This window comes from Acomys minous, assembly GCF_964271855.1.
Source record: "Acomys minous genome assembly, chromosome: 10".
NCBI classification, from domain to species: domain Eukaryota; kingdom Metazoa; phylum Chordata; class Mammalia; order Rodentia; family Muridae; genus Acomys; species Acomys minous.
Window position 1 is genome coordinate 47592873 of NC_140491.1, and position 15898 is coordinate 47608770.

The following is a 15898-nucleotide window of genomic DNA, read 5'->3' on the forward strand; positions in this document are numbered from 1 at the left end:
TGGGAGCGAGTCCCCTGGCATAGTCAGCAGGATTTCAGCAGACCAGCAATTCCACCAAAGTTGCTGCTGGAACCTGGAACAGCAGCTGGAACCTGGAGTCCCGAAGCATTCTCTGGAGCCGTTCTCTCTAGGGAGCATCTCAACGATGAACAGCCAAACAATACCAAAACCTGAAAACCCCCACCTCCACTTTTGGGTTCGTATACACACACACACACACACACACACACACACACACACACACACACACACAGCCTCTCTGAGTCTGCACTAGGATGTTTTTCAGTTGGCAAAAACCAAGCCCCAGCACGAGGTTGTCTTGTAGTGGATAAACATCCACCTGTTCTCTCACAATTCTGTTCCCCATCCCACACTGGGGATCAAAACAAAAACATGTTTATATTCACTACGTGTGTGTGGATGTGTGTCTGTCTGTCTGTCTGTGTGTCAGTGTGAGCTCAAGAATGCATGTGGAGGTCAGAGAACAGCTTTGTGGGAGATAGTATTTGCTACTGTTCTATTAGTACAAAGAGACTACGACCAAAGCAATATTTTTCCCCAGAGCTGAGGACCGAACCCAGGGCCTTGCGCTTGCTAGGCAAGTGCTCTACCATTGAGCTAAATCCCCAACCCCAGCAATTCTTATAAAAGAGAACAAAAGCACTTAATTGGGGGTGGCTTATAGTTTCAGAGGGCAAACAGGGAATGGCTGTGGAGCTTCTGGGGCTGCTATGGGACCCTCTCACTTGTTGAGCCCTTCCACCTGCCCCTCCTCACTTGTTGACGCCTTCACCCCCACCCCCCACCCCTCCACCCCCACCTCCTTTTAGAACAGGTTTCTGTTCTGTAGACCAAGCTGGCCTTGAAATCAGAAATTTGACTGCTTCTGCCTCCTGAGTACTGGGATTACAGGGAGTACAGGAATGCACCACCAAGCCTGGCCGGAAAGGATTCCTTTAAGGTGCTATTTAGAATGCGTTCGCTTTTGAACGTGTCTGTCACTCAATAGATTTTTGTTATAAGAGACAGACTGTAGAGTCCATGTGCTTTCTATAGTACAGTGAGTTCTAAAGTATCCACAGTACTATTAATAATTAATAGTCTTATTAATATTAATAATTCCTGGATATCAATTACATCGCCGTAGCTCTAGTTTGAGCATTCATTAACAGGCCCTACCATACCCTTATAAATTGCCATTTAAAAATTTCTTCCTTGGGGTCGGGCATGGTGGCACACGCCTTTAATCCCAGCATTCGGGAGGCAGAGGCAGGTGGATCGCTGTGAGTTTGAGGCCAGCCTGGACTACAAAGCAAGTCCAGGATAGCCAGGGCTACAGAGAAACCCTGTCTCAAAAAACAAAACAAACAAACAAAAAATTGTTTTTCTTCCTTTTCCTGCTCTACCGCTGAGAAACACTCTTGATATGCTGTCTTTCCCCTTATTTTAAAAGATTAGGAGTACGCCCAGCAACCTCTCTTTTGAGATCTGCTCAGCAGGAAGGCAAAGGATTTTATCCCTCACACAAAGGAGGCTGATGCAGGAATGTTAGCTATTCAAGGCAAGTAAGCTGGCTCAGGTGGGCACCTGAGCGCGGAATGGAAGGGTCTCAGGGCCTGCACGTTTTCTCTTCGATTCTCTGCAGGACACGAAGCCTCTCCTATCACCTGCTTTTTGAGGGTAAAATCCTCACTTTTTGCTTGTTTTGTTTTTCGAGACAGGGTTTCTCTGTGTAATCCTGGTTGTCCCGGAACTTGCTTTGCAGACCAGGCTGGCCTCAAACTCACAGAGATCTGGCTCCGAGTGCTGGGATTAAAGGAGTGCATCATGATGCCTAGCTAAACCTCATGTTTTATATCACCAAATGTTAGCATTTAAAACCCAACACCAGGCTGGGCGGTGGTGGCGCACGCCTTTAATCCCAGCACTCGGAAGGCAGAGGCAGGCGGATCACTGTGAGTTCGAGGCCAGCCTGGTCTACAAAGGGAGTCCAAGACAGCCAAGGCTACACAGAGAAACCCTGTCTCGAACCCCCCCCCCAAAAAAAACAAACAAAACAAAACAAAAACCCAACACCAAGCCTGGCGGTGGTGGTGCGCTCCTTTAATCCTAGTACTCAGGAGGCAGTGGCAGGTAGATTGCTGTGAGTTCGAGGCCAGCCTGGTCTACAAAGCGAGTCCAGGACAGCCAAGGCTACACGGGGAAACCCTGTCTCGCAAAACCAACCAATCAAACAAAAAACCAAAAGACAAAAACAAAACAAAATCCCAACACCATGTCTGACCAAGGAACCAAGGAAATTGCGGGGGACGCCATACACCACGCCCTCTCCCTCACCCTCGCTCCGCCCTCCCCCCCGCCCCGCCTGCTTCCCATTAGTTTCTGCACCTCCCTCTCGCGCCTGCGCATTGACGCGTCCCCGCGCTGCGCCGGCCCAAGATGGCGTCGTCCGTGTCCATCAGAGGGCTAGGGCTGCGGGTGAGTGCGCTGCGGGCGGGAGGGCTGGGCGCGCCGGCCCGGAGTCCGCTCACACCCGGTCTCTCCACAGGTGCTGGCCTGCAGCCTGGAGCTGCCTTGCGCCTGGCGCGCCCTGCACACCTCCGCGGTCTGCGCCAAGGTGAGTGCGGCGGGCGGGTCCGTGGGCTGGGGGCGCCGGGGCCGGGCTGACCCGTGACGGCCCCTTTGCTCCTAGAACCGGGCGGCGCGAGTCCGCGTGGCCAAGGGGGACAAGCCGGTGAGCTACGAGGAGGCGCACGCCCCGCACTACATCGCTCACCGGAAGGGCTGGCTGTCGCTGCACACAGGTGAGGGCGCCTGCGAAGGACCGCCACCCAGTGTGCCTGACACTTGGCACGGGTGACGCGTTTACCTGCTCGAAGAGCAGAACTTTGGGGGTAGGAGGCCGGGCATGATGGCGAACGCATTCGGGCGGCGGATCTCGAGTTTAAGGCCAGCCAAAAACAAATCAAAACAAAACAAAATGAAAAAAACAATAAAAGACATTTAGTTATGGGGCTGGAAAGATGAGTAAAGATGACAGAAGTGCGTGCGGTGCCACTTCAAGCGTGAGAATCCTCCCCAGATCACAGACGAGAACCTGGTGGGGCTGTAAGCACAGCTCCTGGGGTGTGAGGATGGAGGAGGCATGGGGGAGGGGGACGGGGGTCCTTGGGGCCACTGGGTACCCCAGTCTTGAAAGAGCAGCTGTTTGCCAAAAACAAAAAACAAAAAAACATCAGATAAATGGAGAGCGACAGAGAAACACATTGGCTGTTAACCCCCTGGTCTAATGCATATGTCCATCAGTGACATAATGTGTACCCACACACATTACAACGTGACGCCCAGCTTAGGATGGGAAGGAATTTGAATATCCCTCCTAGACCTGGGAGAGCGTGCCCTAAATAATGCAGTATTCGCCAACGCACAGAACGCTCTTCACGGACGAATGTGCTGCAGTCAACATTGCTTCCAGATCCCATACTTCAGGCTTCTGTTTTCCTCTCCTCCATGTATATATATTTTTTTACTTTCATTTCAGTATGAATGGTGTGAGCATGTGCACGCACACACACACACACACACACACAGTTTGAGTCAGTTGTCTGCTACCAGGGATCCCAGGGATCAAGCAAGCGCCCTTACCTGCCGAACCATCTTTAAGAGTCTGGCAGTGCGCCGGGCGTGGTGGCGCACGCCTTTAATCCCAGCACTCGGGAGGCAGAGGCCGGTGGGTCACTGTGAGTTGGAAGCCAGCCTGGTCTACAAAGCGAGTCCAGGAGAGCTAAGAATACACAGAGAAACCCTGTCTCGAAAAAAAAAAAAAAAAAGTCTGGCGGTGTACCACAGGCAGCTCTGGAACTCTCATACTTTGGCCTCATTTTTCTCACTGCTGGGGGTATAGGCACGCTCCATCTCACCAGCCTAGCTGTCTTTTTGTGATACTGGAGTTTCAACCCCCAATAAATAAATCGGCTGTACACGTGTTTGTATACGCATGTTGCTGTGTGAGTGCAGGCGTCCATGCGTAACACTGTTTGTAGAAGTCACGAAGGGCCAGTTGTTGCCTTGGTCTTGTTTGGGTCTCTGTTGTCACCTCTGTGTCACCTGTGTACGCCAGGCTAGTTGTTGTTATGCAAACTTCTGGAGATTTCCTGCTTCTGCTTCCCATCTCATAGGAGCATGGAATTACAGGTGCTCATAGCCCGTCATGACCACCTGTGTGTGAGTTCTGGGGAGCCAAGCTCAGGGCCTCACACCTGTACAGCAGAAGGAACAGCCACTGACCTATCTGCCCAGCCCCTCAGTCCTTGCATATTACAGTGATTAAAATTTGTCAGTAACCTCAAGGTCATTCAAGGTCATTTGGAGAGGTGGGCAGAGCATAGTTCACACCTGAGGTAGAACAAGGTTGTGTTGTAAAGTGTGCCCTTTTGGTAGTCTAGAGCCACATTTCAAACATTACTGTGCCTTGTGTTGGGGATGTGGCACTTTGGCCCTGAAATGCTGTCTAGTGTTTCCGTGAGCTTAAGAAGACTGACGTGCCTTATGGAGAAAACTTTGTTAGATAAACTTCACTTGGGGCGGGGAGGGGGCTGGAGAATGGCTCAGAGGTTAAGAACACTGTGATTCCAAAGGTCCTGAGTTCAATTCCCAGCAACTACATGGTGGCTCACAGCCATCTATAGTGAGATCTGGTGCCCTCTTCTGCCCTGCAGGGTCACATGTGGGCATAGTATTTACTGTACAAATAATAAATAAATCTTAAAAAAAAACAAAAGAAAAAAAAACCCAAAACCCAAGAAACTTCACTTGGGCCTTAATCATGGGAATTCACTGTTGGTGAGTCAACCATATTCATTAGTAGTGCCTTTAATGGTGCAGCTGTGGAGGTCAGAGGGCAGTTTTCAGGAGCCACTTGTCTCTTTGCACCTTGTCTCACCAAGGTGTCTCTCTTGTCTTCTATGGTTTGTACGCAGGCGTTTGACCTTCCTGGGCTGTCCTCCTGTCTCCACCTGTCATCCTACCTAAGCGTGCTGGCCTCACTGGTGTGCGCCAGCGCACCTGGCTTTGTTGGGGGGCAATATGGACTCGAGGGTTTAGTGGGATTACTTCATGGGTAAGAGCAGGGGCCCCCATAGGCAGCTGCAATGTTGGAAGTACATCTGGCTTTGTTTTTGTTTTTTTGAGACGGGGTTTCTCTGTAGCCCTAGCTGCCCTGGACTTGCTTTGTAGTCCAGGCTGGCCTCAAACCCACCGCAGTCTACCTACTTCTGCCTCCTTGAGTACTGGGATTGAAGGCGTACGCCACCATACCCAAACATCTGACTTCTTTTTTTATTTTTTATTTTCGTTGAGACAGGGTTTCTCTGTGTAGCCTTGTCTGTCCTGGACTCACTTTGTAGACCAGGCGAGCCTGGAACTCAGAGAGATCCACCTGCCTCCACCGCCTCCCTCACATCTGGCTTCTTAAGGTATGTTTTGGGGATTGGACTTGGGTCGTTAGATTTTCACAGCCAGCATTTCTCCCTGCTGAGCCATGTTACCATCCCTGTGCCTTGATTTTTAAGATGTTATTCTTACTCCATTAGAAGAGCGGGGTGGCTGGGGTTAAGGGGTAGAGTTGAACGTGCAGTCCTGCTGGGAGCCAGGCCTGGAGTCTGCACAGCTGCCCCTGATGACTCCTCTATGGTGTCCTCTTCAGGTAACCTGGACGGGGAAGATCATGCTGCAGAGAGAACGCTGGAGGATGTTTTCCTTCGGAAGTTTATGCAGGGCACCTTTCCAGGCTGCCTGGCTGACCAGATTGTTCTGAAGCGCCGGGCCAACCAAGTGGACATCTGTGCCCTGGTCCTGAGGCAGCTGCCAGCACACAAATTGTACTTTCTTGTGGGCTACAGTGAGACTCTGTTGTCACACTTTTACAAGTGTCCTGTGCGACTCCACCTTCAAACTGTGCCCTCCAAGGTCGTGTACAAGTACATATAAAGGGTGTTCCTTCTTCCAACAAGCTGTAGCCTTCAAAGGCCCAATAGTGGGAGTAGATCCAGTGCCTTCTCTCAGGATGGAGGCCTCAACCCCCAAGCTGCTGTTGAATAAAGGCCCTCTACTGTTTTGTGCTTCTATGTCTCTTCAAGATTTTATTTTTAATTATATGTGGGTGCGTGTGTCTGTGTGTATGGTGGAAGGCATTGGGTGTTCCTGAAACTGGAGTTAATGTGACTTTTGTAAGTTAATTAAAATATATTTGTGGGTTTCGTTTGTTTGTTTTCTAGACAGGTTTCTCTGTGTAACCCAGGCTGTCCTGGAACTCACAGAGATCCACCTGCCTCTGTCTCCTGAGTGCTGTGATTAAAGGCGTGTACTACCACCGCCTGGCTTAAAAAAGTACTTTCCAAGAAGGGAGTTTGAACATAAGTACCCTGTGTGTGGGCAATCCTGTTCCCAGAAGCCAGGAAGGCTTCAGAGACACCCCAAACAACATGGGGGGGTTTGCCATCACTATTTGTCGCTCCCATAACTAGATCGTAAGATTTTACTGCCTGAGGTGCCATTCAATTTAGATGGAGGGAGTAGAGAAATCCATCCCAAACTGAACAGGAAAGTCCCTCGTGGCCAGCTTACCTGCTACAAAGTGCTTCATGTGCTACTATGAGGAGAAAAGCCATCAATGGGACTAGCACAGGACTCTGTGCTTTAATAATGACCTGCTGGCAAGATGTGCCCCATGGTGCAATAGGATTCTACAGTTACTGAGGTAACCAAGTCCTTAATGGTTGGGTTTGGTGGTTGCTCCACAGGAGGTATTTTATATCTGTCACCATATATAATGCCCCCACCATGGGGGCAAAGACCCCATGACGAGGGAGATCATAGGCCCCGAGAGGGGAGTCTACTGCTCGCAAACTCTACACTTATGTATAAACATGAGATTTATATACTCATACACCTGCAGGTTTATGGTGCTCTCAATTTTAGTCAGAAAAGCATTGCAGTGGGTAGTGGTTAATGCTGAGACTTAACAACTGGCCAAAGTCCTCAGTGTGAATAATAGTGCTCAGCTGTGGGTGGGCCATGCAAGGTTCTGCATAGTTCATGGAAGAAAGGATGGAAAGAAATCAGTAGAAGTGACATCTAGAAAGGAGAGCTGTGAAATGTGACTTCTGGGCACATCAACTCAGCTATGGTTACCTAGACAAGCCCTGCATAAGATCAGGCTGGCACAGTTGCAGGATGGATGGGCGAGGGACCCCTGTTACCCAACTTTCCTAAGGAGTTATTGTTAGTTGATGGCTGCTGAGGGAGAAAAAGTCATGTTTCTTTGGGGACATGGCCAAGTGGATGGGCATACACATTCATGTGCATATGGACAGCTCTAATTGGACTGGGAGTTACTTACTAATCTGAAATAAAAAAAAGAGCCACAGGCTAGGTATGGTGGCACAGGCCTTTAATCCCAGCACTTGGGAGGCAGAGGCAGGTGGATCGCTGTGAGTTCGAGGCCAGCCTGGTCTACAAAGTGAGTCCAGGACAGCCAAGGCCACACAGAGAAACTCTGTCTCGGAAAAACAAAAAACAAAACACCAAATTGGGAGGGAGATGAACTAGGGGGCGTTAGAGTCCAACCTTGGATGACTACAATCAATATACATTATATAGTTATTCATTACACAGGATGTAAGCATCTACCCAGTCCCCTAGCTTTCGTGAGGGTCTTTTATATGGGTTACCAGGTACGTATGCAGATATATGCACATGTGTACATATGGCATGGCAGCTAGATGCCAACGACAGGTGTCATCAATTGCCCTCCATTAAAAAAAAAAAGATTTATTTTACACACATTGGTGTTTAGCCTGCATGTATGTCTGTGTGAGGGTGTCAGATCCCCTGGACCTGGAGTTACAGAGAGCTATGAGCTGCCATGTGGGTGCTGGAATCAAACCCCCGTCCCCTGGAAGAGCAGCTGTGCTCTTAACTGCTGAGCTGTCTCTTCAAACCCCTCTGTTTTCTGAGACAACGCCTCTTAACTGGAATTCAGTGATTTAAAAAAATACAGTATATAATCATACATTATATAATTCTTATATGAATGTGTGAAACTTTCAAATAATTAACAATATTATTTGGAGAGATTGCTCAGCAGTTAGGAGTACTGGCTGTTCTTATGTTCAGTTCCTAGCACCCACATGGTGGCTAACAACCATCTGTTGTATGTAACCTGCTTAAAACTGTAGCTCCTCTGTTAACACCTGCTTTGTCCTTAGCATAACAGGAACCATTTTGATCACAGGGTAAATTTAAGTTCCGGGCTTGAATAGCCTTTTACTTACAATTCATAACTTGTTGAAAGTTCTGCTAAAATTAATGATATATGCTCTACTTAAACAAAACCACAATACCCTGGAAAATCCTCAAGCCCATATCCTAGCTAATCAGCTTAAAATGCTTTGTCTAGCTAACTGGATACAATGTATTCAGATCAAAATTTAGCTAGTCAAAACGATGCAATGTTGTCTTCCTTGCTTCCCACCTGGTTACCTGGTTGTTACCTGGTCACAGTTTTTCTTATAAAAGCCCTGCCTTAGAAACAGTCCAGCTTCACCTGTAGTCCCAACACTCAGGAGGCAGAGGCAGGCAGGTCTTTGTGAGTTCGAGGCCAGTCTGGTCAAAAAGTGAGTCCAGGACAGACAAGGCTACACAGAGAAACCCTGTCTCGAAAAAACAAAACAAAAAAGCCAGGTGTGGTGGGGTGGCAGAGACAAGTGTATCTCTAGAGATAATTAGTCAGCCAACCTAGCCCAATTGATGAGTTCTGGGTGAGAGACTCTGTCTCAAAAAATAAGGTGGAGGGCAACTGAAGCCACTTGACATTGGCCTCTGGCTACCATATCATATGCGCACACGTGTGTATACCTGCACTCATAAAACACACACACACTCACACTGTTAAGGGATTGGGGGAGTTTAGTTATTAGAATTCTCCACTAACATGGCTGGGCTTGAACCGCAATACTACAAAACCAGACGTGGCCCCATACGCCTGTGATTCCAGCATTTGGAACGTGCAAGCAGGAGGATTAGGAGTTCAAGTCACCTCAGCTACACAGTGAGTTTGAAGCAAGCCTCAAAGACATGAGATCCTGTCTCAAAAGAAAACTTAATAATTAACATACAGAACATTATGAACTTACATGCTTTTAGTTAGCGTTTGTAGAACCACCTCTGGTAACAGATACAGTAGTTATGAACAATCATCTGAGTGTTTATCTTGAATCCTTTCTGGCTAAAACCGGGCTGCTTCTGTGATAAGATGTTGAACAATTATCTACAAAACCACTGTGTGGAGGAATGCCTTGAGTGGATGTAGCAGTTGTCAATAAGGCGCTGTTTAGCCAATCAGCTGGGCAGAAGGACAGGATGTGGAAGGCGGGATTTCCATAGGAAGTGAGAGGAGCCTGGAGGGGTTGACAGTTGCGAGTTGACGGTTGGCGGTTGACTGAGGGAGTTGGGGAAGAGAAGTGGCCCGAGGAGGATCAGATTGGCAAGTGCTTGGGATATATGTAGGTTATGAGGATTAAAGTAGTTTATTGTTAGATTAGTAGCAGTTCAGATTCTGCCCAGCATAGTGCTTGCAGCTTTGAATTACATTTCAGTCTCTTTGTGTCAGTTATTGGCTTCCTAGGTCAAACAGATACAATTTATTGTAACACTTGTAATCTGACCATGTTTTCTTGGAGTGCTTTGGAATACTTATTCTTTCTGGAGTAGTTTGTAAACACACACACAAAAGCAAGGTAGCCCACACTGGCTGCTCAATTGCTTTTCCAGCTGACTCACAATCCTGGGGATTAAGACCATGGTCCTAATGCTTAGTATTTGCTTTGTGATGGCTGACTTGGGCTGTCAACATGACTGAACCCGAAATCAACTAAAAGGCACACCTGTGAAGGATTTTCTTGGCCAGATTACTTGAAGCGGGAAGACCTCCCCTAAATGTGGGCAGTTCCTTCCTATGGCAACCCAGAGAGAAGACAGACAAGTAAAACTTCGCTATTTGCCTGTTTGCCTTCACTCTCACTGGCAAGTGCATCTACCATGTTGCTACTGCATTTCTTTACTGGTGTCAGAACCAGTTTCTTCAGGCTTCCAAGGTAGACTGAATACCAGTAGCTCCCAGCAAGTCTCCAGGCCTCTACCCCAGACTGGAACTACTGAGTTGGGTCCTCATGGACTGAGCAACTACTGGATTCTTGGCGTTTCTTGTGTGAGGCAGACATACTGAGCAAGTTAATCCAAGAATCTCCTTCTAACACAGATTTGTTCTATTGGTTCTGTTCCTCTAGAGAACCCTGACTAATAAACACAAGGATGTTTCTCTGAGACTCCTGAATGCTCTCTCGGATGTGTACAGCTAATACTGGTCAGGCACCAAAGCCTGTGGTGCCCCACTGAGCGTTTTCAGTGGAGGAAAACATGGATTTGGAGTCACAATAAACAGATGCAGGAATTCAGAATTCCTTCCTGCTCTCATTAGTTTTTAAACTAAAAGAGTACCCGGAAAGGACCTTAGTGGGCAGACCTTTCATCAGGAAGTTTTGCGATTCAGGACCGCCAATCCATGTGGGCGTCCAGTGCAGGAAGAAGTTCTGGAAGACAGAAGATGAATCACAGCGAGTTTACCTGGGAGGCTGCTGTACAGGCTTACAAGGGAACCACGGCCCTTTATTCTTGCTTTCCTACAAACGAGTCAACAGCTCAGCAGAAAGACAAGCTAAACTGAAAACTGTAAAACAGCTGGTAGTAATAAATAAGGAAGTCCTGATGGAGGGGATGACTTAGTTTCTTGTTGGTTGACTGATTTATTTAAGTGTATGGGTGTTTTGCCTCCATGTTCATCTGGGCACCATTCTACAACCTCTGCCCACAAAGCCAGAAGAGGGTGTTTCATCCCCTGGGACTGGAGTTACAAGTGGTCGCTAGCCATCATGTGGGTGCTGGGAATTAAATCCGGTTCCTCCCGAAGACAGTCAGCGCTCTTAGCCAGTCAGCCCTCTTTCCAGCCCAGAGTTTTTTGTGGTTTTTTTTCCCATAAGAACATAGATATCGCTGGGCATGGTGGCACACACCTTTCATCCCAGCACTCGGGAGGCAGAGGCAGGCGGATTGCTGTGAGTTCGAGGCCAGCCTGGTCTACAAAGCGAGTCCAGGACAGCCAAGGCTACACAGAGAAACCTTGTCTCGAAAAACCACATAAATAAATAAATAAATAAATAATATAGGTACGTATCAGTGTCCACAATACCAAAGATGTTTCCCCTTCCTGCCCCTTTATCAACTGTTGACAATGTATAAATCCCCAGGGTGGCATGGGTGCCCATGAGCCCCTCCCCTTAGGGTGATGACAGCCCCAATCATTGGTTTAAGAGTGTAGCAGCCATGCCAGATTCCACATCTCTCTCTCTCTCTCTCTCTCTCTCTCTCTCTCTCTCTCTCTCTCTCTCTCTCTCCAGGGTTTCTCTGTGTAGCCATGGCTCTTCTGGACTCACTTTGTAGACCAGGCTGGCTTTGAACTCACGGAGATCCATCTGCCTCTGCCTCCTGAGTGCTGGGATGAAAGGTGTGCGCCACCATGCCCGGATTTATTCCAGGACTTTGACAGGGTATAAGCCTCTGCCGACTGCTGCAAAAATCAGCTTCTCTGACCAGGCTGAGAATAGGCTGATCTCTGGGTACAGACAGAAATTTCTAGAAGGCTGCTTAACAATTTGTCCAATTCTGCAATAACTTCTCATACCTAGAAATCCCCCCAACTGCCTTTGATTTCTAATTGTATACTTGATTTTTTTTTTCTAGTTTCAGTCAGGAACCTCAAGAATTTCATGGCCTGTGGCATTGTCCCCAACCCATATACACAGTGGCTCAGGAGTCCCCACGAAGGGCTCTTCAGCTCTTTACAATGACTGACAGACTTAGGTCTTCTTCACAGATGCCGTAGATGCTCTTGTAGAAACCATTTACCATCAGGCCAGGACTTCGCACACTGTATGGATTTGTTGTGAAAATACTGTCAAGGCTTAGTGAGTTTTCGCTTTAAAAATAATTGTAAAATTCTATTTTTTAAATTATGTATATGTTTGTATATGGATAGGTCTTTGAGTGTGAAGGTGCCTACTAGGCCAGAGGTGGCGCGTCCCCTGGATCTGGAGTTGCAGGAAGCAGTTGGGCACCCCGCCCTGGGTCCTTCGCCACAGCGGTATGTGCTCCTGAGAGCTGGGCCCTCCTCACGGTTTGAAGCGTTTCTGAGTCACTAGGATCAGTAGACCCGTCTACGGCCTCCCTGTTTTGGGTTTTTAGCCACGACCTTCTCAAGCGAGGCCCTTAGACCCTCCCACTCTCCCTAGATCTTGTATCCTCCGCACCATCTCATCTGACTCCGCCCCTCCGTCCCTCTTCTCACAATCTCCAAATGAGCTGCCAGGTCGGTTCTGAGTAACCTATAGGTGGCGCTACTGCTCTTCTAGAAAAGCAAATACAGGGAGCTTTTGCAGATCCCTGTTAAGAGAGGTAGGTACTGGTCAATGAATGGGTCCAGAACAAGGCAGTGTTCTGAGTCAATACCTCCTCTCCTGAGCCTGGAGAGCCGGCTCAGGGCTTAAGGGCTCTGACTGCTCAATTTCCAGCACCCACACGGAGGCTCACAACCATCTGTAATTCGCGTTCCAGATCCAGGGGACGAGGTACCCTCTCCTGGCCCCCACCGGCACCAGGCACACAGTCAGTGCCCATACATCCGTGTGGGCCAAACACTCATACTCTAAATTAAAAAAAAACAACAACAACAACAACAACAGGAAACAAGTCATAAAGACAACAGCAACAACAGGGCAAGGTTAAGAACATCGTGTGCTCCTTAAAGGACCCCGGTTCAATTCCCAGCACCCACATGGCAGCTCACAACTGTCTGTAACTTTAGTTCCGGGTGCTCTGACACCCTCAAACCAATGCACATAAAATTAAATAAATTATTTAAAAAGAGAAGAACTGGGTGTGGTGGTGCACACCTTTAATCCCAGCACCCAGGAGGCAGAGGCTGGTGGATCTCTGTGAGTTCGAGGCCAGCCTGGTCTACAAAGTGAGTCCAGGACAGCCAAGGCTACACAGAGAAACCCTGTCTGGAAAAACCAGAAGAAAAAAAAAAGGGAGAAGGTAACATATGAAATTAAAAGCTAAGGAGAGACAAGGACAAGACCTACGTGACAGGTGGGGAGACAGCTTGGCTAATTCCTTGACCAGATAAGGAAGTATTACAAATGATTCCTGATTTATACAAGAAAAGCCATTGCAACTCACCCTCCTTCATTTATTCATTCACGGCTCTGCACATGCCGTCTCACCCTCTGCTCCTTCGTCTCATTGTTTTGCATGGGATGCCAGGATGTAGACCCTGGCAACAACTTCCCTCATGTAGACCTTATGATGTAATGATTGTAACTGTTCAATGGACACGTTGCATTCATTGTTTTGAACTTGCATGCGTATTGTGTAATATTTCAGTGCTCCTTAAAAAGAGAGAATTATATTACTGGTATGAAATATTTATTTTAGAATATGTGTGTGTTCATGGTGTGTGTATCTGTAGGTTTATGCATGTACAAGATGTGCAGTATGTACAAGCGTGTGTGGTGTGTTTATGTGTGTATGGTGTGTTTATCTGTACAGTATGTGTGCACGCATCTGTGTATCTGTGTATGCGTCTGTGTGTGGTATGTATCTATGTATGTGTGTATCTATGTATAGGTGTGAATGTAATGTGTATGTGGTTATCTTTGATCAGTCTCAAAAGGAGAATGCAGCCACATCTTTTTGTTTGTTTTTGAGACAGGGTTTCTCTGTGTAGTCCTGGCTCTCCTGAGACCAGATGGCCTCAGACTCAAAGACCTGGCTGCCTCTGGCTCCCTAGTGTTGTGACTAAAGGCATGTGCCACGCCTTTGCTATAGCCATATTTTCTAATCTATAATCTCTTCTATACTATTTCCATGTTGCTGCGCATGGGAACTCATGTTTGTACCCATCAGGTGTACTTGCTGTATTTGTTGGAGCGCTCTATGTCTCATTGCTGTGTCCGTTGCACCTCTCTTTCTAAACTCTTTCTTCACTTCTCTCCATCTTTCAAACGAAAGCTGCTTTGAAGAATTCACAGTGAGCATAAAAGTCAATAAGACACGTTTGTGTGAGTGCTGTGTGGTTATTCTCACTGGGCCATAGTGACCTCAGAATATGGGGAGCAGGCAGGTGGAGGCACCCACACTACTACACGGTAACTGTTAACTGAAGATGTAGCTAAGCGCATTAGGGTAGAGCTATCAGCCGGTTACACACCATTGTGAATGTAAGGAACAGAATACTGTGCCATGGCAGGGCTTCTTACTGCAGAGATGACAGCAAAGCCCAACTCATGGGCCGCATCTTCTGAAGGGAAGATGCAGAGCCGAGCCAGCACACTGACAACGCCCCATTCAGCCCCACCCTATGGCAAAAACCTCTTTCCGGGAGGAACAGAAGAGAGTGAGCACAGACCTTGAGGCCATGAAGAGAACACCTGCCTGTCGACCCTGCCAGAATTTAAGTTGTCACTGAAACTAGGCCAAGCTTTTGCAACTCCTGATTGATGGTGAGAATTTGGAAAGGATGCTGCATTGTCAGGAGAAATCTGTTTAGACTTTTTATTTTGTTCTAAATAAGCTACAAAGATCATTTCAGCCAATGCACTGTGGTTAGAGAAGTTTTATATAAATAATTTCCCCCGTCTTTCTTTTTAAAAAGATTTATGTATTTAATGTATATGAGTACTTTGTCTGCATGTACCTCTGCACACCAGAAGATGGCACCCAGCAGTTGAGAGCTGCCATGTAGGTGTTGGGAATTGAACTCAGGACCTTTAGAAGACAGTGCATACTCTTAACCACTGAGCCATCTCTCCAACCCTTCCTTCCTTTCTTTTTTCTTTTCTTTTTTTGCTTTTCTTGAGACAGGGTTTCTCAGTGTAGCCTTGGCTGTCCCGGACTCTTTTTGTAGACCAGGCTGGTCTCGAACTCACAGCGATCTACCAGCCTCTGCCTCCCGAGTGCTGGGATTAAAGGCGTGCACCCCATCCCCCCACCAGTGATCTCTCTCTCTCTCTCTCTCTCTCTCTCTCTCTCTCTCTCTCTCTCTCTCTCTCTCTCTCTGTGTGTGTGTGTGTGTGTGTGTGTGTGTGTGTGTAGAGAGCTTTCTTTTGAGACAAGGTTTCTAAAACATCCTTGGCTGGCTGTTCTAGAACTTGCTATATAGACCAGGTGACCTTGAATTTAGAGTTCCATCTGCCTCTGCCTCCCAAGTGCTGGGATTAAAGGCCACCACTACCTCATCTTCCCTTTTTCCTTTTTTAAAAAAGAGTTTATCTTTAATTATGTGTATGCGCTCTCTTGTATGAGCGTGGGTTTTCTGTGTGTTAGAAGACAAGGTTTGTCAGCTTTCAGCTTTCTCTTGTGTGGGATACACATGACCCTCCATGGGGTCTCCACTGTCTGCTGCTGGATACGCCATGATAACCGGCCTGTGTGGTTACAGACATGGCTACTGTGCCTGATTTCCCGTGAGGTCTGGGGACTTGAACTCAGGTCCTCACGCTTGCCAGATAAACACTTTCTCTTACAAGGCGCTATCATCAGTCAGCTGTGGGCACATATGCTTTCATTTCTGTAACAGAAGACGCAGAAGTTGTCTTCGATTACAACCAGGCTCCTCTGACCCGCAGGACTCAGGCCATCCATCCGCACCTTTACCTCACCCACCGCTATCCCTCTGCAGCCGCCTGTTTTTATGATCTACTCTGCTCCACAGATTCAACAAAGA

The 15898-nt window shown here is 47.6% G+C and overlaps 1 protein-coding gene across 2 annotated transcripts; it reads left to right on the forward strand.

The window, feature by feature from the left end:
- The first annotated feature begins 2338 nt into the window (after positions 1-2338).
- MRPS24 (mitochondrial ribosomal protein S24) lies at positions 2339-6125 on the forward strand. Of its 2 annotated transcripts, none has more exons than XM_084798352.1 (4): positions 2339-2478; positions 2549-2617; positions 2693-2804; positions 5363-5645. In XM_084798352.1, the coding sequence occupies exons 1-4, from the start codon at positions 2440-2442 to the stop codon at positions 5560-5562; spliced, it is 420 nt and encodes a 139-aa protein (XP_084654478.1). In that variant the 5' UTR covers positions 2339-2439; the 3' UTR covers positions 5563-5645. The 2 variants fall into 2 exon arrangements, with proteins under 2 accessions (XP_084654478.1, XP_084654477.1); XM_084798351.1 differs by lacking the exon at positions 5363-5645 and adding an exon at positions 5705-6125 and having other exon boundaries at positions 2340-2478.
- The last annotated feature ends 9773 nt before the right edge of the window (positions 6126-15898 follow it).